The sequence below is a fragment of the Monodelphis domestica genome, chromosome 6 (assembly GCF_027887165.1).
Source record: "Monodelphis domestica isolate mMonDom1 chromosome 6, mMonDom1.pri, whole genome shotgun sequence".
Taxonomy (NCBI): Eukaryota; Metazoa; Chordata; class Mammalia; order Didelphimorphia; family Didelphidae; genus Monodelphis; species Monodelphis domestica.
Window position 1 is genome coordinate 305,632,466 of NC_077232.1, and position 27,325 is coordinate 305,659,790.

The 27,325-nt window shown below is 36.6% G+C and overlaps 1 protein-coding gene across 1 annotated transcript in view; it reads right to left on the minus strand.

Annotated features, from left to right (window-relative positions):
- Positions 1 to 26,980, minus strand: part of ANKRD50 (ankyrin repeat domain containing 50) — a 70,157-nt gene extending 43,177 nt beyond the window's left edge. Inside the window, exon 1 of the mRNA XM_001362588.4 lies at positions 25,825 to 26,980. Within this exon, the coding sequence (XP_001362625.1) occupies positions 25,825 to 26,333 (509 nt within the window). The 5' untranslated portion in view covers positions 26,334 to 26,980. The remainder of the gene's footprint in view (positions 1 to 25,824) is intronic.
- Between the last annotated feature and the right edge of the window lie 345 nt (positions 26,981 to 27,325).

Genomic DNA, 27,325 nt, shown 5'->3' on the forward strand with positions numbered 1-27,325 from the left:
TTTTTTCATTGTTTCCTTTGATATTCTTGATCTTTTGTTCTTCCATATGAACTCTGTTATATTTTTTTCTAATTCTATAAAAAAGTTTTTTGGTAGCTTGATATGCATGGCACTGAATAAATAAATTAATTTAGGTAGGATTATCATTTTTATTATATTAGCTCACCCTATCCATGAGTGATCAATGTTTTTCCAATTGTTTAGATCTAGCTTTATTTGTGTGAAAAATGTTTTGTAGTTGTGTTCATACAATTCCTGAGTGTCTTGGCAAATAAATTTCCAAATTTTTTTGTTATCTAGAGTGATCCTGAATGGAGTTTTTCTGCCTATCTATTGCTACTGAGTTTTGCTGGAAATATATAGAAATGATGATGGTTTATGTGGATTTATTTTGTACCCTGCAATTTTGCTAAAGTTAGTATTTCCATTAGCTTTTTAGCTGATTTTCTCAGATTCTCATATTATATGCAAAGAGTGACAGCTTGGTTTCCTCATTGCCTACTTTAATCCTTCAGTTTCTATTTCTTCTCTAATTGCTGCTACTACTACTAGTATTTCTAGGATGCTATTAAATAGTAGGCAATAATGGGCATCCCTGCTTCACTCCTAATCTTATTGGAAAGGCTTCTAACTTCCCCATGGCAGATGATACTTGTTGATGGTTTTTAAAAAAGACTGCTTATTATTTTGAGGAAAGGTTCTTCTATTCCTATACTTTCTAGTGTTTTCAATAGAAACAAGTTTTGTATTTTGTCACAGGCTTTTTCTGTATCTATTGGATAAATAAGACAACAGCAAGAATATGTTGGATATAAAATTAAAATTAACTGAAAAAGATTAGAAAGAAATGATATCTAACTTAAGTGCAGAGTAGTAAATTTTAGAAAGTAAAAAATTATATAAATACAAGATAGAAACTGATTGGATATATAAAACATCAATTTTCCTTTGCATATATGAAAAATACATAAAATATCAATTTTCCTATTTCCATTGAGCAGACACTTTTTTCCATGTTCCTACCAATGTCCATTTCCCCCCTCCTACCCCTACTGCCTAGGCAGAAACCTCCACCCCATCCCCATCTCTATCCCTCCCATATGAAAATCTGAATCTTCATTCTACTCAGGTGCATTGGCCTTCCTCCCAATGAGGGGGCTGGGGTGGGTAGGATGAGCCCCTCCAGGTTTGTACCCTGCAGAGTAGATATAGATGCTTATACTGTCTGGATGAGCAGAAAATCACCAATTATTATTCTTCCAGTAAAGCAGAAGATCTAGGTGGCACAACAGATAGAGGTTGGGCTTGGAGTCCAGAAGACTTCCTGCCTTAGATACTTAGTACCACCAGACTTTACTATCTTACTATACTGTCAGTTTCCCCAGGGAATTGTCATATGACTTGCCAGTGTGCCTTAAGGATCATTGGGCTCTGCCACATTCCCTGGCATTTAAGTTTTTCCATCCCATCCTGTCTAAAGCCAAATCTTCTATATATGTTCTCTCCCCCTTTGAAAACAGAGGCTAATTTTATTTGTATTTTCAGACCTTAGCATGGAGCTTGGCATATAGTAAGTACAAAATAAATGATTTTTCATTCATTCAAGTGCCTTTTATATATCTCCATCAATCTGGAAACTTCATTTTCCAAAATCAAGCTTATCTTTCTCCAAAAATTGCTTTCTCTTCTGACTTTACATTTCACTATTCAACAAATCTCTTAAATTTGAAACTCAAGTTTTTTTTTCTTTTTTAAACCTTCCTTGCCATAGTCAGCATTCTACTTCTGCTTTCCATCCTATTCTCATCTTGCAGAATTTCTATCCAACTCAAATGTCACTGTGTCCTTGAAGTCTTCTTCGATCTCACCATTCAGTAATGATCATTCCCCCTTGTAACTTTTGTAAGTATTCTTTCCTTCCAATGAACAAAACCACCACCTATTCTCATCCAATGTAATTCCTATTTATATTTTCCTTGAAACTCTCCAAAGATGATCTAGTTAAAAACATTGGGGGCTTTCCCTGGTTTCCTATAATATTTCATGGTTATGAGTGCAACCATGTAATGATGATAAAATAGACTGTCATTTCTCTCTCTAGCAATGGCTTTGTAGGCTCATACCTAGCATTAGAGCAGGAAGGGATGTAAAGGTCATTAAGTTCAACACACATTTTAGAGATAAGAAAACAGGCTTAGGGAAGATAAGTGACTTGCACAAGGCCACATAACTAGCAAATGTTAGAGCCAATATTTGAACTTGAGTCTTTGTGATGAAAAGTTCAGCACTTTCACCAGAATACCACATTACCTACCAATGCTGCAGAGTAAAAAGACATGTGCAATCTTTCCTCCTTATGACAGAATGACATAACTGACAACTTTTGTTAAAAGCCCCAATATTGTGCTTGGGACATCAAGCCATTATTTTTTAACAAATTTAAATAACTGACTTCTCAATATCTATACTCTCTATCTTCTGCCTGACATTGAGGCTTTCTCTAGTCTTATCAGTCCATTTATACAACTTAGTCTATTATATCTCTCTGAGCACAAACTCACCTTCCTAGCTAGAACAGTCTCTTCATAGTCCTAAACATGTCATGCACCTTCCTAATCACTCTCCATTGAATAAAGACCTACTTTCAGAATCTAAGAGGCAGTGATAAGGATATGGTGGTATGGTACCAGCAAGAACTGAATAGCTATTAGAAAAGAAGACTTTGGGGACAGCTGGGTGGCTCAGCAGATTGAGAGCCAGTCCTAGAGACGGTGGGGAGTGGGGTGGGGGAGGTGTCCTAGGTTCAAATCTAGCCTCGGGCACTTTCTAGCTGTGTGACCCTGACCAAGTCACCTAACCCCCATTGCCTGGCTCTTACCACTCTTCTGACTTGGAACCAATACACAGTATTAATTCTAAGACAGAAGGTAGGGATTATTAAAAAAAAGAAAAGAAAGGGAAAAAAAGATAGGAAGAATCTTTGGGATTCAGTGCATGGATATGAAAAATGAGAAGAAAGGAAAAATGAAGGAAACTTGAGCTATATAATTTCTAAGTACTCTGTTAAATTATTAAAAACATGGAACACATAACTGAGAATAAAATTGTGAATTAGAAAGTAAAAGCCTACAATACAGAACAATCAGGATAAAAATGGTAAAGTTTTTATTGCTATCCCTATAAATTAGCAGTATTCTCTAAACAAAGAAAATAGAGGGCAATAAATCACTAAACTCACAAATTACCTTTATACAAAGTAATATAGTTTTAAAAACTAAACACCCACAAGTCAGAAGAAATTGGATGACTCTAGGTTTCCTCTACATTTCTAAATTCCCTCAAAGGGATTTATTTTATCCATGTGGGATTATACTTAAGATTATATTAATCAAGAATTTATCCTAACATGCCAGGCACTGCATATCCCTACAGAGAACACAAAGGCAAAATAAATCTACAAAAGCAGAAACAAAACATATTTAAAATAAATAAAAGGTAACTAGAAGGGGGAAACTACTATTGTCAGAAGGGAAACCTAAAATTCATCCTGTCGAAGGTATGAAGCTTGAGATATTTTCAAGAAACAAAGGATTCCATAGACTGAAGTGAGGCCTGAAGGCATTCCCAGCATAGGGGGCCATTATGTATAGGAAGTAAGGAAGATTAATAAGCAGACATTAATTAGGATGAGATGGGGGAAAAATGACAAAGCTTTCCTTACTACTATTTACACACACATACACGATGCTTAATGAATAGTACCCACCATTTAGTAATCCTTTAATGAATGCTTGTTGATTGACTGATTGATGTCCAATTCTTAAGAAGGACAGAGGAAATCTACCGCTTGCTACATATTGGGGAAAATACTGTCTAGTTCTCAATATCCCAACCATTATCAGCACTCCTAGAACTGAAGCTCCTATGCTCAAATAATCAGTGACTTGTTTTGTAAAAATAAAGCTAAGGATGAATATCCTAAAAGGCATTATGTGAGTATTTGACATGCTCACCCTATACATTTTCTAAACATACTAATGTAATTGTTAAAATATATTACAAGGTAAGATTAGACAAATGTTGTTATCACCATGAACAAGCCGTAAGTAAAAGCAGTAGAAACCTTGCCTTATTTTATAAGTCCATGTGGGAAAAGTATCATTTTTATTTTCTTTCTTAATTTCTTTTTTTAAAGCAATAATTGTATATTGCATACTAATATTTCTTCTTTATTGGTTAAAAGCATGGGCCAGGATTCCAAAGAAATATACCTCCCTCTTTCTTTCTCCTTTGTCCAAAACCCTCTTAAATGTAAGAATACTGCCAATATCCTCCCAGTGCAGCTGGCCTTTAGTTAGCAGGGGAAAAGGCAGCTGCAAGCCTATTAGAGTAATTTTAAAATGAAAGCCATCCACTGTTTTTTTTTTCTTTTTTAAACATAGTAAGTTTACTTGATGCCTCTTGCTTAGGAAGTCAATTTCCCTTTTAAAGTGCCATAAAACTCACAACAGTATGCAAATTTTTGTTCTGGTTAGAAACTATTGAAATAGCTTGGAAAAATCTTCCCACATGAACTTGCTACTCAAAAATTCTCCACCTTCTAGTCATTCTAGACAGTAGCTGCCAAAATTCTTTCTTTCCCTTTTCAGTTTAAAATGTGCCATTTTACTCAGAATAAAGGGAGCTTAACAACAATAATCATCACTAGTTTATTCATAAATTTAACCTTCATATTTATTTTTAAGGAGACTAACAAAAGTGGAATAAAGGTTCATGTATCCTATACTTAATCACAAAAAGAATCAGAAGGTATAATTTTAAATTCTAGTTCATGAAAACACAAGCTTCTTGAAAACTAGTAGAACTATAAAACAACTAAGTGAGCTTGTTCAGCTTAGCTATCTGCATGTATTACTGGCTTACCTAACAAAAAAACTTCTTCATAATTTTAATCATCAACCAAACACTAAACATATGCTGGAAGGGTCCCTACTTTGCCACTTTTCCCACACCATACAGGAATCAAAGCAGCATTAAGTTTTGCTAGGTGGGACCCTTCCCTGGGCAAATCACTGGACCTCTTGTGGACCTGAGGTTTCTCGTCTGGAAAATGAGAAGGTGGCCTAGATGATCCCTGAAGTTACTTTTAGCTCTAAATTTGTTATCTTATCAACTTTTGAAAAACTAATCAGACAGTGTTCAAAGCTAGCTGTGACAATTCACAATTCTTTTAAAGCTCCTCTGATCATTAACTCTTTGGGGAGTCCATTCACAATGTGAGCATAGAAGCTCACAAAAGAAAAATCTTTTTTTTTGGAGCATAGGAACAGTGATCAAACAGTACTGCTCAAATCACTGGCCTGGCCCAAGTCAAAAGCTGACTACCTTCATTCTAAATAACTCAACTAGAAATGGTTAGCAATGTTCTTCACACCTTTCCCACCAAAGGAAATGGACAAGAGGGTAAACTGGAGCAGGAAATTGGGTCATTAAACAAAGAAAGGAAAAAACAAAGAAGGAAAAGGGTCAAAATTACTTATGCCTAGATATTTAAGCAGAAGATAAGACTTCCCCTTCATGCAAAAATCTGTCAAATCAATATTTTCAACTCCTCCTGATTCAAAATCATGTTTAATATTTCTCTCTACTTATCTAAGAGAAAAACTACATTGATACTGAAATTCGTCTGGAAAATGTTACTAATAGGTAAATCATAACACATGAAATTGTTTTTGTAACTTTTCTTAATGTCATTTTGTGGAGTATACTTGTTTTCAAAATTCAACATATTTGAAGTGTGCTACTTGGGTCTAAGGATTATAGTAGACTCAGCACTATAAAGAATCTTAAAATTATTCTAATCCAACTTCCTCATGTTGCAAAGGAAACCCAGAAGCTGAAGTGACTCACCTAGGTTGGAACCAAGTCAAACTTGGACCTAGTCCTCTAACCCCAAATTCAGTGTTCTTTCTCCTACAAAATGCCAGGAACTAGTATTCTATCCTTTTAAAGACAATGTTTTAATACTGAAATGTAAACACACACACACACACACACACACACACACACACACACACTGGACATAGAAGGCATGATGCCCAATTTTAAACAAGAATATTAGAGCAATTTGATCAAATCATATTGGTGACGGGATACAAAAATAGATGGCAAAACTTATTAGAATCATTGTTCATACAAGTGGCAAAGTTACTATTTATAAAATTCTCACGGTTTTTCCAAACACAAATAATTGAAATTTTTGTTTGCTAGTACTACTAGAAAAGTCACTTGTTTTTTAGACCTGCTTCAATACAGGTTGCAAAAAATTGCTATTGGTGTTCAGTTATGTCCAGCGCTTCGTAGACCATGACATCCATGCAGTTTTCTTGGCAGAGATACAGGAATAGTTTGCCATGTCTTTATCCAGAGGATTATGTCAAACAGGTTAAATGACTTACTCAGGTCACAACACTAGAGGCCAGATTTTAATTCAAGTCTTCCTGACTCCAGGATCAGTGCTTTATCCACTGAGACTTACCTGTCTCCTAAGTGACTTCTCCACAGTCACCCAGCTTATAAGTATTTAAGGCCAAATTTGAACTCAGGTCTTCCTAATTCCCAGACCCAGCACTCCATTTACTGAGCCATCTAGCTCCCCCTGAGGTCACACAGCAAGGAAGGCTGAATTTGAACTCAGATCTTTCCAATTCCAAACCAAGCACCTAGCTACCTAAAAATAGCAGCTTGTATTTTCTGAAATTTCACTATATACATATTGTGGCTACTTTAAAGAGTTTGTCATTTTATTCCCTGGATCCAGTTCACCAATAATCACCAAAGTGGTCCACAAAGGATCTGTAGATGATTTTCTAAGAGATAATTACATTCTGTTGAAGACGTGAAGATCATTCCCATGAGTTTCACAATAGTATTTTGGTTAACCACTGTTACCTTGAGCCATCAATAGTTCATAATGTTAATGACAAGAACTATCTGCTCGGTTAACAGTGTTCAACTAAGTTCTGTATTTTGATATTTGAGCAACTGATTTATTTATATTCTATTCCAGAATACAATTTCCCAGGTCCAGATGATTTAACTTGGCTTTAAGAGCCAGTATTTTCTCAGTATCTGTTGGTTTCCATAAAAAAATTAACTTAAAAAAATTGACCAACGGTTAATTCTAAAAAGTTAGCACTTTCTAACCGCAAGTTGGACCTAACCAAATAATTTTTACCTATCAATCATTTAATCATATGTAAACATCCAACAAGCATGACTTCGAGGGGGGAAAGTTTATATTTTTTAAAATTTGATTAGGATTTTTTAAGTTGGGAAAAGTAGAAAAGCCAAAGAAGAAACAAAAACTTCTGAAGAGAAATCGCCTCTTTATTAAAAATGTAAAATATGGCATCAGGAAATGTTAAGTTTTCAACAAAATATAATCTACTTAATTGAGTTGGGAAAAATTCAATGATTCTAAGTGGTATTAAAGATCAGGCAAGCCCCTGACAAAACTGGACTAGCAAAGTCAGTCCTCCCTTCTTTGACAGGATGCAATGTGCTGGATTTGGAATTAGAATACTGGGTTCAAATCCTGACTCTATTTCTTATCCACCTTACTGATAGGCCTGGGCTGTTCAAATTAACCGCTGTGGGCCTGAGTTTCTATACCTATAAAATGAGGGAGAAAAACAGAGGATCTCTCAGATTCCTTCGAGTTCCATTCCAGAACTACGATCCATTTCCTCCCTGGCAGGGAGCCCTATTCATTCTTTTTCACGCTAGGATAGCCCCCTAAAAAAGTAATGTTACCAAACCTCAGAGTAAATGAGCTGTAAATAATAAATACTACCAGGACTTCAGAAAAAGAAGCAATCTTAGTCCAAAAGTATCACCCCCTACATGTAGAATTTCAAGGTTTGGGGGGAAGGGGGGGCAAATAATGGAAGATCGTTCCTCAGATCTTCTGCTGACTGACAAATAGTGAAAAGGCTGATCCTGTGAAAGTAGCAACACTTGAAACTTTGCTTGCCAGTTAAGTTTGAAATAAAGCTTCCTTTAACTAGACAGAAATGAGCTTAAATATTTTTTTTTCTAATATGTAAGTAGGTTGGAAAAGATGATCTCTAAGGTCTTTTCTAGAAGTAAACTTATGAATAATACTAATCTCTTCTCCAGACTAAACATTTTCAATTCCTTCAAACAGTACTCATATGGCATAGGCCTGGATCCCTATTTGGCTGCCCTTGCCCAGATGCTCTTTTGCTTGAAAATATCTTTCCTAAAATGCAGCTGTTAAAACCAAACAAAATAAGCCAGATAAGGGCAGAGTTCAATGAACCAAGCCTTTGCCCCATTTGGTCTGTACACTATGCCTCTCAATATATCCTGAGATCACAGGGGCTTTTTTTGGCTGAACTGTCACACTATTTACTAACATTGTAGTTCACTAAAATCCCCAAATCTTTTTCAGAAAAACTGCTGCCCAGTCATACCTTTCCCTTCTTGTACTTGTGACCTTGATTTCTTTTGACTCAAGTATATTTATCTCTATTAAATTTCATCTAATCATTATGGACCTACAATCCTAGCCTGGAAGAATTTTTTGGATTATAAATCTATTAAATCATTTAAAAATATTCACAAATGTACGGATTGGAAAAAAGATTATGAAATGTTAAAAGCAACATCTATCACACTGTATAATTTTTAAAATGCAGAATTAAAAACAAAAAATTAAGAAAGAAATATTAGTACTTGGCATTCGATGGCATTGTGAGGTTAGCAAAAACATACTTCATATACATTATGTCATTTGGATCTCTGGACAATGTTGTGAGGCTGATTCTCCAAATGCCATTCTTAATAAATGACAAATGACTTGTCCATAGCCAAAAAGCCAGTCACTACAGCGTCAGGATTTGATACAGGCCTTTCCTGACTCTCGTTCTGCAGTCCTTTCCTCTACACAGGGCTTTGAGCTCCAGGTTTGTAAACATTTCAACATTCAATTTATTTCAATAAGTGCTCATTAACACCCAACTACCCGTCAGGCAACGTGTTGGGAGATACAAAGGCAACAAACCTTTGCCCTCAAGTGTATTGAAATCTAATAAGGGAAAATAACTTGCATACAAAGAAACCAATAGATTTTTTTTTTAAACCAGACCTGTGATTTTACCAGGTATTCAACTTCCTCTACTGATGCAGATCTGTACCTTCTGCCCTTTATATACTATTAGAAAGTTTTCTTGGCTTTTAGGGGGAAGCTGATTGGCTTTCTGAGGGCTGTACAGTTTGTGAATTTGAACTCAAGTTTTTCTAACTCCTAACGTCAGATCTTTATCCCATCTTCTCCTGGCTTTAATGATTTTTTTTTTCTGTGCAACAGCTTTTCAATTCCTAATAATCGTAAGTATTTATTTTATTCTCTGTAATCCACTCTCTTCCTTTACATACACATACAGAGAGTAATTCTGAAGGAAAAGAACACCTAAGGGAATCAGGAAAGCCCAGTTATTCCATAAGGTGGTATGCATATAGAAATATAGAAATATATAAACAAATGTTTATACAAATATAGATATAAAAACTTGCTGATAAAATCAAATGTGCAAAAGTACAATAAGTATGGTTGAAAAACATTCAACTGGCTTAAAAAAAAACACCTACAGAATTCTAAAAACTAGAAACTATAAATTAAGAATTTCTGTATAATAAAAGCTACCTTGATTTCATGACAATATGTGAAATAAGGGAAAAAACAATCAGATGCATTTATGGCTTAAACACATTATTCAGTAAAAGCAAAGAGAAATTAGTAATATATGACAATCCCTACCAAATACCTATCATCTCCAAACAAGATTTAATATAAAATGAAAAAATACTTACATATTTACAAAGATACAAATGTATATAGGCTTAAAGATCTTTCTTGCAAGAAATGAGTACTAAATTTTCCTCATATATAAGAGGATATTCCACAAAATATACATACATTTAAAACAGTTTGATGACTTATTGTAAAAGAGATTATACAGCAGCATTTTGTTATACTAAATTAAATGCATTTTAAAAATCAACACAATGAGATTTTATATTCTCCACAACTTTCAATTAAATTGTGAGATCATAGAGATGTGGCCAATTGTTAAATATTGCTTCCCCGTTCCTTAAAAATGGCTTTACTAACCATACCCTCGACTTGTGTATAGATAACTTTCAAGATGATTTTGAATAGAAGGGAAAATGGACATATATAATAGAAATTGCTGATGTTCCTTCAGTCCTTTTTTTTTTTTAATATATATTGGTACGGTCTGATTTCAGTAAACTGGTTCCTCCAGGCCCTCACAGCTGTAGACATAACCCATTTAGTTCTCCTTTGAGTCATTTCTATCTCCTCCAGAACTACCTGAGAATCTATGTTGGGGTCCAAGGGTGACTGGTTTCACTATCTTTGATGGAGAAGAGTATGCTGAAATGTTTTATATAATCATCTTTTCATTTCCAGTTTTGAATGAGATGACTGCTTAGTCTGAAGTCTTATGAAGCTTTCTTTAAACTGGTTTTACCTTCCACCCCTACTCTCTAGGTTAGGCTCACAACTGTCTGTCATCTTTTTTGGTACAATTTAACAAATGAGATTTATAAAACTGTTTTAACTGAACACCGTATCTTTTTTCCCCTCTTTTTCTAAAAACAAATTATTGTTTCCCATCCACATATTAACATCATTTCAGGATTCTTTGGAAAATGTAATCACAGAAATACTCCTGTTCAATGAACCTCTGCTAATAATCATGAGAGGAGGAGTAAAACAAGGAGCTGCATACTATTCTTCAGAGGTATTTGCCAACGTAATGCTGGATATCTGCAGAGGCCAGGTTGGGTAGGAATCACCTGTGGACAGAGAGGTACTTCAGATGCCCCCTACTTAGGGAGGGCACTATGTTCCTTCAAGATATTATGTCACTTTTAGGAAAAGTTCTATAATTAGCACATAGCCAAAGGAATTTGGTCCACGAATCCACAGAGGAAAAGAAAAACTAAATGCATTCTATTGCATCCTATTGGCCAGATTGCAATATAAATTTAAATGGACATGCTAGAGAGCTTTCCAATAGCATGTATATTAGAATATAGGTCAGATGGATAAGCTAGCCCCATAGGGAAAAAGAAGAAGCATGGACTATATTGCTTGTAGATAATTGCAAAGCTCTTTTATAGACCCCAAGCTTCCCATGAAAGCAAAGATCTATCTTTTCAATAATAACATTTCAGTATTATCATTTACTGACTAGGTGACCCTGGGCAAGTCTCAATCTCTGCCTGCTTCAGTTTTCTAACCTGTAAAATGGAGATAATAATAGCACCTCTCTCCCAGGGTTTGTGCCTGGTCAAACGAAATCAAATATGACAATATTTGTTAAGTGCTTGGAATATTGTACGGGCTTAATAAATGAGTTTCTTTCTTTCTTTCCTTCATTCCTGATGTTATTACATGGCATGTGGAACAGAACTGTTTTTAAGGACTAAAGATGAGTATCACACTCAGGGTCATGAAGAAGTACATGGGGGACTAGATCTGGCTGCAATACATGACCAACAGTGAAGGACAGGAGTAAAGGAGGCTATCAAAAAATTTATGAAAGGAAAGGAAAATATACAATCACATGGCAAGAGGGAAGGATATTAGGGAAGGCTTCTGACATTTTGGGTTGATCCCCTATGTCAAAATTTGGTGGAGAATATGATAGGAGTGGCAGAGAACATGTCGTGATTTGATAAGATCACAGATTCATTGTGATAATTTATTCCAAAGATACCTATCTAATAGAGAAGATGATCTTCCAAATTAAACTGCTCTATATTACTTCTCCAGTGATTGAAGAGAAATGGCAAAAACAAGTGGCATTACTATATTACTTTATTTTGTTGGACTAGCACAGGAAGCATTTTAAAATACTTTAAAAAACCAATGGGGCACACCCAATAAAAATAATTTTTCCATTTTAAAATAAACTCAAGTTTGGATGAATTTCAGCTCCTACTAGATCTGAATGGTCTCAGAAATAGAATATGGAAATTAGAACTAGAAACTATGTAGTTATCCAGCTGAGTTAATCACTACCAATTCACTAAGTATTGAGAGTCAGTCAGTCCAGAAACATGTCTTACATGCTAATCATGTGTCCTTGTTATGGTGCACACATGTAGAAGTAAAGACAAAAGATAAAGTCCCTACTGACAAAGAGTTTACCATAGTAATTGTGCCATTTCTTCTGGAAAAGGGATATCAATTGATTTTCCTATCTACTAATTCACCATCCTTGGGATTCTCTACAAAAAAACTCCAGGTCCTGGCCACAGTACTCTTATAGATGTTCTATTCCTCCATTAAAATGCAAGCTGTCTGAGAGCACTGGCTGTCACATTTTTCATTTTCATATTCCAAGTGCTTAAAGAACAGTGTCTGGAACACAGCAAGCACTTAATATATTTCTTTAATCCATTCATTCATCCATGCATCTAACCTTTCATTCATTTAAGAACCAGGCTGACCTGGATACTACCAACTCTATGAGGCATTCAGTCATCTCTCTCTCTCTCCTCGCAATTCTCCAGTAATTGAAAACAATACTACTTAATTTATGCTGCCTTGTACTAATTATTAAGTTACGTACTTCATGCCTACTTTCCCTTACTACAACACATGTTCCTTGAGGGCTAGCATGGTATGATGGTTTTCCATACTCCTAACAAGATCAACCACCTAGTCAGCACAAGATTAATTTACTGAACTAGTGATTGCAGCAGGTTCAGAGAAGTAAACAGAAAAATAACTTCGTAGAAATAATCTCTTTCACATATAGTATTCTTAGAGTACTTTAACATTCTCCTTTGTGTTAGATCTATCTCAGCCTTCTTACAATATACAACATATGGTTGAAGGGGAGGTACATAATGAGTGGTGCAGTAGATAAGAGTGCTGGGTCTGGAATCAAGAAAACCAGAGTTCAAGTTGGGTTTTGGACATTTACTGCTGTGAGATTTTGAGGAAGTCACTTACCCTGTTTGTCTCCATTTCCTCAACTGTAAAATGAGCATATAATAGTACCTCCTCTCAAAGTTATGTGGATTGAATGAGACAATATCTCTAATGTGTTTAGCATAGTGACTAGCAAATAGTAGGTGCTACATAAATGTTAGTTGTCATCATCATCATCATTATTAGCCATTATTGAATTTCCCATGGTATAGAGTAGCTTCTCAAAGAAAAGAGAAGGAAGGATAAAAAACCATAACATCAAGGAGTTGGCCTACATAATCTCTAAGGTCTTTATAACTCAAAGATTCTATGACTATGAAAAGAACTAAGCAAAAAAGAGCATAAGGGGCTCAAGAGTCTTGAGCAGAGTATCAATGGAGACAGTCATAATGAAGTACAGTAAGGTGGACTTTGGTAACTAGAAGAGAGCTAACTGGCCAAACGAAGTGGGAACAAGTGACGGAAGATTCTGATCTTCACTGACAAAGGGTAAATCTGATTATGAAAATTTTCAAATAAGAAACAATTGTAGAAAGCATTCGTAAGTACACAGTTTGTGTATAATATAGGCATTGCAAGGGGAAAAAGTTGCTCTCAAAAGAAACAACTGAAAGCAAGGGAGTAGTATAGTTTCTAGACCTATTCTATTTTTAGGTTTTTTTGATGTCTGGGGGGTAAGGGGAAGCAAAGTTGCAAATAGAAACAAGACTTGTGGCCTCTACAAATGATCTGGATTAAAATTCTATTTGTACATGCTTAAAAAGTTAATAACTACATTAGTAAAACACTACCAAATAAGACTGATCTGAATTTAAAAATTAATACCCAGTTGCTTAACATTTTCCCCCTTAAACATGAAAGTCAAGAAATTCTACCATTATTCCTTAACAATCACTTTAAGTAGCACTATCCTGATAAAATGTTAAAATCCATATTTACATCTGTTTATTTCAACCAGTTTATTTCAATTAGAACTTTGCTTCCTTATATATCCAAATAACCAAAGATAATAACTGATGAGAATCAAGTATAAAATAGGTTTCTTAACATTTAGATACTCCCTAAAAATCTTTCCTAAACATGGTGCTTTTTTCCCCATTAACACAAGAGTTCATTCCACTGAAACTGCTCTCCCCAAAATTGCCAATAACTTTTAAGTTTCATGCCTTTTCTCATTACTAATCTGTTGTGATCTCTCTAATGCATATTAAGTCCCCTGTTCTGTTTTGGGTGTTTCTTTTCTTTTTTCTTTTTTTTGACACTGCAGCTCTTGGTAGTTCTCCTCCTGAAGGATTAACTACTTCTCAGGTTCCTTTGCTGAACTATTATCCCTCTTCTCTCAACTCCTATCAATTTGTGTATCTAAAGGCTCTCTTATGGACTCCCTCATTCAGAGACTTAACAGTTCTCATGATTTCAAGTGTCATTTACATAGAAGACTCACATACGTATAAGGTCTTGTGTATCTCTTCCAAGCTCTCATCCCATATCATCAATGTCGAATATGCATCTCAAACCCAATGCTCAGGAGGTATTTCAAGTGCAACACAATACTACCCCTCCCCAAATTCATTCCGACCTACCCCATTTCTAGTCTTATTAAATGCTACTTTCCTCTATGATCCAGTTACATTAACAGAGGATGAGAAGAAAGGAGAATATCAAATGAGAAGAGGGGATTAGAAGGAGAAGAAATCCAGGGTGAACAGGATCACCTTAAAAAAGATTAAAGTAAAAAAGGAACATAATACTGTGTTTACAGTGGAAAAAAGAATCTGCACAGAAAAAAAATTAATGAAGCTAGAATAAGAAAGTGGTAATGTGGGTAAAAAAAGACAAAAACAACTCTTTATCAGATTTCCCTGATAAGGGTTTGGCAGTCAAGGTATGTAAACAATTAATAAACACATATAAAACTGTTAGCCATTTTTCAACAAATAAATGATTAAAAGATATGAACAAAACAATTCTCAAAAGAACTACAAAGTATTCGTAACTACATTTAAAAATGCTCAAAATCATAAAAGAGAAATGCAAATCAAAAAAGACTAGAAGTTTCACTCACTCCCTGAAAACTGGTGAAAATGCCAAAAAAAAAAGGCAACAATTAGTTTTGAGAGGGAATGAAAAGATAGGTACACTAATACACTGTTGGTGGAGCTGTGAAATGATAAGAGAGAGAGAGAGAGAGAGAGAGAGAAGCACTTTTTGAGAGAGCTATACATGCTCACCAGCAGTGGAATAATTATAGTATATGAATGGAATGGAATATCACTGTGCTATAAGAAATGATTAATCCAATGAATATATGGAAGTCTGGAAAGACCATCTAAATTGATACAGATTGAAGTCAGCAGAACCAAGAAAAAAACATAGTGTCTATAATAACAGAAATGGAAAGAAAGACAAAAAAAATCAAAAGTAAATGTAATAAAATAAAAAAGATCAAGTGGCACTTAAATAAGAGCTATGAGCAAACATACACCTTGTTAGATTTTATCAATGTATTGAGGAGTTGTGCCAGCTTTTTTTCATCTCCAAAATATAATGGTCATTTGTCATATGGAATGTTCTCTGGGAGAAAATATGGAACACTATGGTGATGTTAGAAACAAATATCAGTAAAAATTTACTTTAAAATAACACCCCCCCCCAAAAAAAAAAGAAGAAAAAGAAAAGAATAGGAAAGGGAATTGACAACTTGGCACAAAACTTTGTCCAAGCAACAAACTCCCTGAAAATCAGAATGAAGCAAGTAGAAGCCAATGACTCTATAAATAACATGAAATATTAAAATAAATTCAAAAGTCCAAAAATATATAAAGAATATCATAACAAAAAAAAACACATCTAAACTGGAAAACAGATCAGGGGGAAATATTTAAGAATTATTGGGCTATCAAAATACTATAAATGTGCTCTCTCCCATGAAAAAAATGTCATATTTCAGATATCTTAAAGAAAATTGCCTAGATCTCTTAGAATTGGGAACAATGTAGAACCTAAGAGAATCTACCAATCACCTTCAGAATGAACTCCCTAAATGGACACTCTAAAGAATACAAGTCAAAAATTCAGTGTTTTACCTGAAAGAAAAAAGTATTGCAAACAGAGAAAGAGATTATTCAAGTAGTGGGGAGCCACAGTCATAGTCACATATGATTTACCAGGCACCAATATAAAGGAAGCAGCATTTTTGTGAATACAATATTCCAGAAAGTATATCCTGGAAATATTCTTTACTTATAGGCAAGAATAACATACCCAGGAAAACTGAGTATAATATTGAAAGGAAGAAAATAGATTTTTAATGAAATAAAAGACTTATAAGACTTCTTGATAAAAAGACCAGAGCCTTTCAAATATAGGAGTAAAGAGAAATAAAAAGGTAAAAAAACATTAATAAACAACTATAAAGGACTGGTTGTTGCTCTTTGTACTCTATGAGGGCCAAAATGACATCACTGGTGATGTCTTTTGATCTACTTGTGAACTGAATTTAAGTGAAGTAGAGCTGTACAAAGCCATTAGCCTCACTCTCTCTTCCACAGTCGTTCAAGTTCAATGGCAAAAGTCAAAATGACTGGGGGGATGGCCTGTGATGCAGTGGATGACCCTATGTCTTCTTTGATGTCTGACCAAACTCTAAATAGTCCACAAGTCACCTTCATGGCCTGTAGAAAAAATGGTTCTCATCTACCCATTCGGCTGGGGGAAATCTTCACATGCTTCAGGTAGACATCCCCTAATTCACCACCAGGCTTGAGGGCTGTTAGTTACCCTCAACCCAGTTTACTCTGCTTGCTGAGAGCTTCCCAGTTGTGGCAATATGATACAACTTCTTGGAACCACAGTTGGCAGGGGGGTGGGAAGTAGTCACCAAAGTAGGAAAGCAGCCCTGAAAAGGGCATGACAAATCTCTGCACCCTAGGTACTAGTCTTCTCTGAACACTCCATATTTAGAGCACCTAGTAAAATGACTGAGAAGAAAAAGTTAGAACATCTAGAGAAGAAAGAGAATATCCAGAAGAGAGTGATCAATAGCATCACAGGCTATAAGGAGGCTCAGTAGAATGAGGCTTGAAAAATCATTAGGTTTGTCAATTATGAGATCACTGGTAATTTTGGAGAAGGACTAAACAAGGATGAACTGCTTTCATATAAATGTAATACATGTCTTTCCTCTACAACCTATTACAGCAGAGTTCACAGAGGGTATTCAATTAGACAAGGTCTGGAAATGTTTTGACTGTCTTAATGATCTTAAAAATAGAAAGAGAGGGGAGTAGGAATACACTGGGTAGGGGAGGAGAAAAATTATGGGGAAATTATTCCATAATCAAGGTACGAAAATTGATATCTATACAATTAAAGAGGAAGAAGTTGGAAGAGAGGCTGACACTTGAACCTCCTCATCTGAACTGTTCAAAAGAAAAAATACATACATAGGGGGCAGAAATATATTTAACTCATCAGGGAAAACAAGAAAGAAAGGGGAAGGAAGTGGGGGAAAGTGGGCATTAGGAGGGTAGTTTAAGAATTAGGCTTAAACAAAACCAACTCTAAGGATGTAACTCTTCTTGAGGTGACAAAGATTGGGACCTCTCATAACTAATAATTTTTTTTAAAAAATCATATGGGAAGAATTTTTAATGATATGAAAGAGACAGGAAATCATAAATAATAAAATACAGTTGAAAATCTTTTGTAAAAGAATAATCAATGCAGCCAGAATAAAAAAAAAAGTTGTTGATTGGGGAAAAAGAATGCTGGCATTAAAATATCAAAGTATTAACAATCATGTGAAAGGCTGAGCCAAATAAAAAATCAAGAGCTATAAATATCAAAATAACTATGATGTTCCAACATTTCACCTCACTCACACAAGAAAACTCTCAAAAATGACAAAAGATGGAAACAGTGTATTTTGGAGGAGCTAAGGAAATATGGGCACCCTAAAACACTATTGGAAGAATTGTGAATTTGTCCACTTATTATGGAAATGATTTGAATTTATGCTTAAAATATGATGAAAATATTCACACACTAACTGAAATATGCTGGGCACACACTCCAAGGAGGTCAATGACAAAAAGGTATAAGTATAATGAAATATTCATAGAAATACTTTTTGGGTTGGCAAAGAATTAGAGAGGAAAAGTAGATAGATAGATGTCCACTGATTTGAGAAGAGCTGTGTGATATATGAATGTTATGGAAGATTACTTAAGAAATAAAGAAAAATATAAAGCATTAAGAAACACATGAGAAGATTTATAGGACTAGATGGAAAATGAAGTAAGCAGAATTAGAAAACAATATACCCAATGACTATAATAATTTAATAAAAAAAAACACAAGACAACAAAATTGAATATTAAGCAACTATAACAACCATAGCTTTGTTCTGGAGGATTATTAAGAAAATTCTTTCCCTCCCATAAATGGGGACCTCCAAGCATGGATACTGAATACACTACTGAATATTGCTGATAAACTAGGAGATTTTACTGAAGTATTTTTTTCTTTTTTCTCTCAAAGTGATGGTCTTTTGTGAGAGATGGGAATATATATTCAAAGTGAGAATGATGACATAAAAACAAAAACTAAGGATATAAATATCAAAAATATTTTGTGAAAAGACTCGGCTTTAAAAGACTCAACCAAATCTGAGAGGGCAAAGAAGTCCAACAGAAAACATGTCATTCTTTTAAACCATTTGGAATTAACAATAACATCTAAAACAATCCTCCTCTACCAGAACTAGGTACCATCCCTTCAAGGATAAACAAGGTAAATTTATGGACAATAAGCAGAAGTGCTGACTATAAAATATAAAGAACTTAAAAGTTTAAATAAATTTATCAATTAATTTCATTGATTTATAGAGGAATATTTTGGGCTCCATGATTAACTTTTTAGTTTGTTGTAGTGTAAATCCCAAGAGATGTGAATCCTGACTCCCATGGTTACTAACTCTCTGTATAAGTCACCTAGGCTTTTATATGACTGTAGTATTTTACTTTGCATTATTTCAAAAATTTAGTTCCAAATTTCTTTATATTCCCACTATTTGCCCATCATAACTGTAATATAATATTCAATTATATTAAAGCAACAACTTACTTAATATATTCTCTATTGCTTATTTGCTTCCAGGTTTGCTTGTTTTTTAAATGGGTCTTCTGCAACTTTAAAAAACCCTGCCCAAATATTTAAGGTCTTTTTTATTTTTCTTGTTGAAGTATATGCCCAGGAGCAACTAGGTGGCTAAATAGATAGAGAGCCTGATCTAGAGATGAGAGGTCCTGGATTCAAATGTGACCCCAGACACTTCCTAGCTATATGATCTTGGACCAGTCACTTAACTTCCATTGCCTAGCCCCTACCACTCATGCCTTAGAACCAATACACAGTGTTGATTCTAAGACCGAAGGTAAGGATTTTTTAAAATAAACTTTTAAAAATAAAATTTTAATTAAAAAAATTTTAATTTCCAACCACTGCTGGATTTACTTGACCAAAGATTGTGATTACTTTGAATCTCGTATGAGAAAAAGCAAAGACAGTACAGTTGGACTATAGTGTGAGAAAGAGAGTAAAGGGAAAGGTAGATTGTTGACAGATGGTAAAGAGTTTTGAATACCAGAGAAAAGTTTATATTTGATTCTGGAAGCAACAGGGAAACATAAGCTGGATACCCAGATCTGATTCTATGAGACTGAATTTAACTTTTAGTTCCCATTAATAGGCTGCTTTCAGGTGTGATACAGTAAAAAACCAGTGGATTTTGAATCTGAAGTAGTGATTGGATCCAGCAATGTAACCATAACTCTGGTCCTTAGTTAGCTTCCTCATCTGTAAAATCTAGGGGTTATCTCCAAGATACCCCTCAGTTCTGGCTCTATGATTCTAATAAAGTTTATATACTTGGTTTTATTAATAAGCATTTCTGTAAATCTACCAAGTTATTGGTGGAGTGGAAAAGACTATTAACATTTGGCAAGAATAATGGTAAAAGGAACACCATCACAGATGAAACCACAATCCAAAGCCTAAATTGGGAAAATAGATGCAAGGTGACATCAAATTGCATAAACATATAATCAGCTAAAATTCTTTGAGTGATCACATAAGAAGAAATGGAATATCTTTAATTTGTGTTTTATTTTAATTTTCATTTGATTAAATGAGAAACAAAGGTATATATTTGGTTGATCTTGTGATTTATTAACAGTAGAATACTAGCGAAATAGGACACCAAAGTTGTCCAGGAACAAAGACCAGGCTTTCTAACTGGAAAAATGAGGAAAGGGAAGATAAAGTGATTAGCTCCCTCTGTCAACCAGGAAGCAGTATTGATATTGGTTTCACACACAATAAATAATTGCTCATCTCATTTTCTGAAAGACGCTGGCAACTACAAATCATATATATATAATATCATCAAGAAATGATATTTAAAGATAGAATCAACTAAGCATTAATGATCAGAATATCTGTACATTGATGCTTTAAAACAGAAATCAATACTAAAAAAATGAAAAAAAGACTGAATATTTGCATAATTGTATTAAGTTCCTTTTTTTTCAAAAGCTTGTCAATCAGTCATTAAGCATTTTAGTGCTTTACTATATGCTAAACCAGATTCCAATGATTTAGAATTAGCATTTCAACAGCCCAGGAGCTTCAGAGAAAGTTTAAATACAAAAGAAATATCAAAATTAGTTCACCAAAACAAGTTTCCTGAAAAATTAAACCTTAATTTTAGAGAACACTGAATAGGGAACAGTTTGCCATCTCAATATTTTATCTAAATTGTATTTTTGAAGTCAAATTTGAACTCTTCTTACATTTCTGGCTCAAACTTTCCTTTGTAGATTTCCTTCACTAACTTTAGAAGCAGATTACAGCTTTTGCCCAGAGTTTGGCTATTAGCCAAATAATGCAGAAATTTTGTCCTGATGTACTGCATTTTAAAATCTTGCAAATGTAGGGCCACAAGTATCATATTAAATGAAGTTATATAGGAGCTAATTATTATAAAGTTGCTTTAAGGTTTGCAAAGCACATTATGTTATCCAACGTGAGCTTCATAAGGATGCTGTGAAACAGGTTTTTCAATGAAAATGAAATGAAGAAACTAGCCCTGAGAAGTTACTGGCTTAGAGCAAGCATGTATCTGAGGCAGGACTGAAATGCAAGCTGAGCACTATGTCCATGACACCACCATCTAGTTGCTTCCTTGTGGGTACGTACATGTACATACTGGTGCTTAGGGAGGCAGTTCTCTTCTTTTCCTGTGTCTCTGTCCCATGGACAAACATCCTTTATGACAGCCCAATGAATGGTCCATTCCCCAACTTCAGCTAAATAAACCCTAGTAATTTCTGGATACCATCTGACAAACTGAGCATTCCAAAATGCTGGTTCTTCACCACTTCCAGGACAACTTCCTAACAAGCTGGCCTGGGCCATTCTCAGGCCTCTTCCAAAATGCCTGTTCCATCCCCTTCTTACGCACGGGTGCTTCTCACCCATGAACTATCAGAACACAGATCCCTTACAGTTCTCTTCTCCTGTATAATATGCATTCAAAGATTACTTTAATATTTCCACCAAGCAAAAAGAAGCTGTTTCTTTCTATGGACTATGTGCTTATAACAAAACTACAGAATGATATCAGAGAAATTATTGTTCAGGCCGGCTTTTCCAAATCCTTATTCCTCTTGGTATGGTAGGAAGAATATTAGATTGAGTGGGCTTTGAAATCGTGCATCTTCTGCTTATTAACTGTGTATTCATTTGCCAAGTCGTTTAACCTTTTTAAGCCGGGTTTCCTGTTGTTGTTTTTGTTCCCATCAATATCATTATTAGACACTGACTTTCTGAGACAACCATCGGGAACAAGCCCAGCAGCTCACCTCAGCAAATAACCAACAGTTTATGGCATCCTTCTCATCCTCTAATTTTCGATCTTTCCCAACCAAGGGCTCCTCCTACCATGGACAAATAGGTGCTGATATTCCCTGTCCTTGAAAAACCTTCTTGATTCAGGTGCTGATCCGTCATTTTAGTCCTGTCTGTCTCTTTGTGACCTCATTTGGGGTTTTCTTGGCAAAGACAATGGAGTGGTTCGCCATTTCCTTCTCCAACTCTTTTTACAGATGAAGAAACGAAGGCAAACAGGAGGATTAAGTGACTTGCCCAGAGTGACCATAGTTAGTGTCTGAAGTCAGAGCTGAACTCAGGAAGATGAGTTTTCCCGACTCTAGGGGAGCACTCTATTCATTGTGCCACCTTGCTTCTCTGATTCTTGATTCTCACATCCCCTTAAGATAGCATTTAGAGAGCTCTCCCCTTTCATAGCCAAACTCCTTGAAATAGTGGCTTACATTCAATGCCTCCTCCTCTCATTCACTTGTAATACAGCTTCTTGACTGCCTCACTCTTTTACTGCTCTCTCCAAATGTCCTATGAGGGCACAGCTGGGTGGCTCAGTGGATAAAGAGCCAGGACTAGAGACAGGAGTTCCTGGGTTCAAATCCAGTCTCCGATTCTTAGCTGTGTGACCCTGGGCAAGTCACTTGACATCCATTCCCTAGCCTTTACTGCTCTTCTGCCTTAGAACCAACACACCATTGTGATTCTGTGACAGAAGGTGAGGGTTAAAAAAAAATTACCTATGAGCTATTAATTGCCAAATCCAAGGGCTTTTCCTCATACTTCTGGTCCTTTTTGAAGCGTTTAGCACTGCTGATTTCCTGCCAGGCTAGACATTCCCCTCATTCCCCTCCCTTGCAGGAGATAATGCTTTCTCCACTTTCCTCTTAACTGCCTTGTTGGATCATCATTCATGGCCCAGTCCCTCTGTGCAGATACACCCCAAGCCTGTCCTAGACTCCTTTTCTTTTCTCTCTACAGTGTCTTGGTGACATTACCAGCTTTCACAGTTTCAACTTTTGTCAGCTGCCAGCGCTCTACAGCTCAGGGTCTCTTCTGAACTCCAGGATCACATCCCAACTGCTTTTTGACCTCTGAAAGAGATCTGAATGTCCTGCAGGCATTTCAAATGCAACAGATGGATAAACAAATAGCTTCTTCCTATTTGTTTCTGCTGAAGGTGCCACCTTCCTTCCAGTCAAGCAGGCTGCCAAAGGCTCAGTCACATTCGGTATTTAAGTTTTATCAATTCTATAGTTACATGCTCAATCCATCTTGCATCCATCACCTTTTCTCTATTCATAAGACAACCAACCTAGTTCAGAGTCTCATCACCACTTCCCTGGATTACTGCCTCAAGTCTCTTCTCTCTTTGATTCATTCTCCACACAGATGCCAAATTGTATTCCTAAAGTACTGGTCAGACCATGTCACTCTCCTGCTCAAGAAGCTGCAGTGGCTCCCTACTGTCCAGTAGCTCTCTATGAGATAAAATACAAAATCCCATTCAACATTTCAATCCCTTCACAATCCAGCTTAAACCCATCTTTCCCATGTATTACATTACACATTACTCTTCTTCAGGCTGTCCTATCTACTGGTGCTCATGCGCTGTATGTGCTCCATGTCCCATTTCCAAACCTTTGCCTAGGCTATCTGCACACTGATGAACCCTTCTCCGTGTTCTCACAGACCACCACTGCCTTGGCAAAAGCCTTGGGTAAATATCCATGCACCCAGCCAGCACATCCATCATTGGGGTAGACGTGGCTCACCTTCCTCACCACCATCAGGAGCCCTAGGAAGGGCGGCCCCCAGGCCCAGTCTGGCTTTCAGGTGGGTCTTGGCAGCTCTCTGAGGAAGTTAACTCCTGTGAAGAATGAGGTCAGTCACCCTCACCAAAACCAGCTGAAATGAAGCAGCACAGCCCCTTGAGGGACAAACAGGTTACCATCATGTCCCCTCAGCTGGTGGGGACAGCCTCGAACCCAAGGATCTACAGAACAGCAATGCTTCCAGCCTAGTGCCAGCAGGCATCGCCTTAGGAAGCGGCCTCTGGGAAGATGAAGCTTGGCCACTGCTAGTTAAGGCCCAGAAAGAATGTTTAGCCCACCCAAGACCTCGACACTGCCAAGTGGTTCAAAATCAGAAAACTGAAAGGATCTTAACAGTAGAAATGGCATTAGAGAAGTAACTGACAAATGCTCCTCATTCATTTCCCCTCACTCATGGGATCCTTGTCCATCCTCAAGAAAGAAGATTTCACCAAATCAAGTGTTGCCTCTTTAACAGGAAGGGCATGCTGACACCATGTCACCATCCCTAGCCCATCTCACCGCCCCATTTCATTAGTTTGTGTTTAGGTACTTATAAGGCAGTATGGTATTGTGGATAAAGAAAGCTGCCCAAAGGCTAGGACCACCTGATGACCCACGGGACCCTTGACACCTCACTCCTCAGTCCTCCAAGCCAACTGTCAAACATGCTGCCCTGCACCCTCCCCAAGGTGGCCCAAACCAGAACAATATGGACTTGGGAAGTATTTAGCCAAATAAATAAAGGTATAGCACAGTATAGATAGCCTTGTATTTTCAAATGAATCACTATTCGGCCCGTAGGGATCCTTATGGACTGTTTATAGAGTTTTTGGCGGGCCATCCTGTTTCCCTTTGAGTTTGACCTCACTGCTCTAAGCAATTCTAAAACTCTAAGTTGTAGATTAGACACCAACATGTATCCTATTCAGGAGTTCCTGTGCCAATAATTACAGCAACCCAGTCCCTACCCTAATTGTCTGCAGACTGGTAAAGAATGTAAGCCCCCTGAAGGCAAGGATTGGGGTCCCAGGTTTTGTCTTTGTATCTCTAAGATTTAGCACAGTGGCCACCACACTGCAGGTGACTAATAAGTGCCTGATGAATTAATTAACATGGATGCCAATAAAACCAGAGGCAAGTCAAACCAACCAAAAGATGGAACTTTCTTCTCTTACTTGATAAGGTAAAGCAGACTTTTATGAATGTTAGTGTTTTTTTATTTTGTTGTACATATTCAATATCTGAAATTGCTTTGAACACCTGAAAAGAAACTTAGCTGTGTGATCAACTTAATTTGACAAAATTTAATTTAAATTTTCATCATTTAGGGCTACACTATCAACAGATCAATAATGATCTTTGCTGATTACAAGGCAATGCCAAATTTTCCTTGGAAAATGGAGTAAAATTAACAATTAAAATATCTGCTTACTTTATCAATGAAGTAATAGGGAAGAGCCCCAGACAATTAATTATTGAATACCTTTCTGCAGATTCTGAATAGTCAAGATTCTCATTAAAGAGGAATCAATTCCTTGAAAGGATGTTAGTTGAAATACAAGCAACTAATTACTCCAGGTGTAGAATTGATTCTCCCAGAAAATCCTTTTCTATGTGGCTACCATCTTCTCCACAGTAATTCTAAGGCACTCCCCTTGTAATCCACTTGCCTTCCCAAAATCTCCTATTACTGCCCTTTCGAACCAAAAGTTCCCATTGGAAAATTTAAAATCAAACAATCTTCTTCCTTAAGTTTCCATCTGGCTTCAGGGTCTTCTATTAAATCAACTACAACTAAACTATCCGCCAACAAACCGTTTTCCATCAACATGCTGATTTGGCAAGTGAAAGCTGAAAGTTGAAACTTCATTCTTTGTTTCAACTATTTTCTAAAATGACAGAAATCAACTGAAATATGGTTTGCAATCATAACATTAGATGTTTTTATTCATGTAAGGCACATTTATGTTTTCTCAATGAAAACATGTCCAATATCTTTAGCATTACCTTTTAAAAGCTTCAGCTGGGTTCCTCTCGCATTCCCCAGGCTGTAAGAGGCTTTGGACTGCTGGATCCCTTAGCTTGTCCTCGTACCCCTGGATTAGTCCACTGTGGCAGATCTGGGCAACTAGACCTCGAACAAATCCTCCAACGCAGAGGGTGTCAGAGTCCTGGGCTTTGCAAAAATGAAAGGCCAGGGCTTGTCGATGTAAACCTCTCTGCAAACTTGTAGGTGAACTTGGCCATAATAGCTCAGTACAGAGGGCTGTCTTTCCACTGCCAGGCCCTCCTACCAACAACACACCCCAGGCTGCTCCTTTCCCAGAGACAACACTAGCATTATTCCCAGGATTCACGAGGGATGGGTTGTTGATAGCACTGTTACTACAGTTAGTTTTCTCCTGGAGGCAATGTTGAAGCTTGTGGAAAACCCACTCTCTACAGTAAAACTGCTTCCCCTGCAGCAAACTGGTTTGAGCCATTTTGCAGGCCTTCTCTTCCCAAGGACTGGTCATAGTAGACTGCTCTCCTCCTTCAGCATTTGCTAAAACCTGAGGGAATATAAAGGGAAATCTGGAGACCCACTAGGTAATACCTTGCAAATGAAGCTCCAAGTGGGATCACTACTAAATGTTTCTCACAAAGCACATTGGGCAGAGAGTTCTTTTTGCAGATGTTTAATTTTATTTCCAACCGTTGTCTTGAGTAGCAGATAATACATTAGTTTAATTGTTGATCTGATGAAAAGATGTCTGGTCCCAGAACTCAATAATACTTTTCATATGGCTCAATAGGTCACAGAACTCCATGGCTACATCTGGAATTTATAGAAATTGTGGATGTTTCAAGTATAGAGATGAGACAATACATCTGGAATAACTAAAGGAAAAGCCCAGTCTTTCAGTGTAGATACCAAAGGCCTCTCTTGACTACTAGTGTTAATTTTGTGCCTGAAAAGCACATCCAGAAAAGCTCTCCTCCACAGGAAAATTGAACAGAGAGCTTTACTCTAGAAAACAAATGACCATTTTCAAGCAGACACAGCCCCAGACTTCTTTAAGGAGAGTCACTCAAAGCGATGGACCGTGGCCGTTTCAGACACCGGCAAAGCTACAAAAATGATTCCGATCACAGCCTCTTCTCTTCAGGGCAGTAAAGCTGTGCAAACGTCAATTCCTCCTTAACGCCCGAGAGTGAATTTTCTGGGACCAGAAGATTCTCCCTGAACCTGTTCACAGGTTCCTTGGGTCTACAAGGTCCTACAAGGTCCGGAGAGTTTACATCTTCTACCAGAGACTGAAATAAAACAAAGAGACAAACAGAAAGCATGAGCTCGGGGTAGCTCCGGACCGGTTTACTATCCGGATAGCAAAAAGGCACGATTCGGGGGTGGTAGGGTAGGGTTCTTTGTAGCTTGATCCGGGTCGAGGCTTCATAGGACTTGGGGGTTCGGGTGCTCGAGGAGCCTCAGCGGTCACTGTTCTTGCACAAAGTTGGGAGCCAGCCC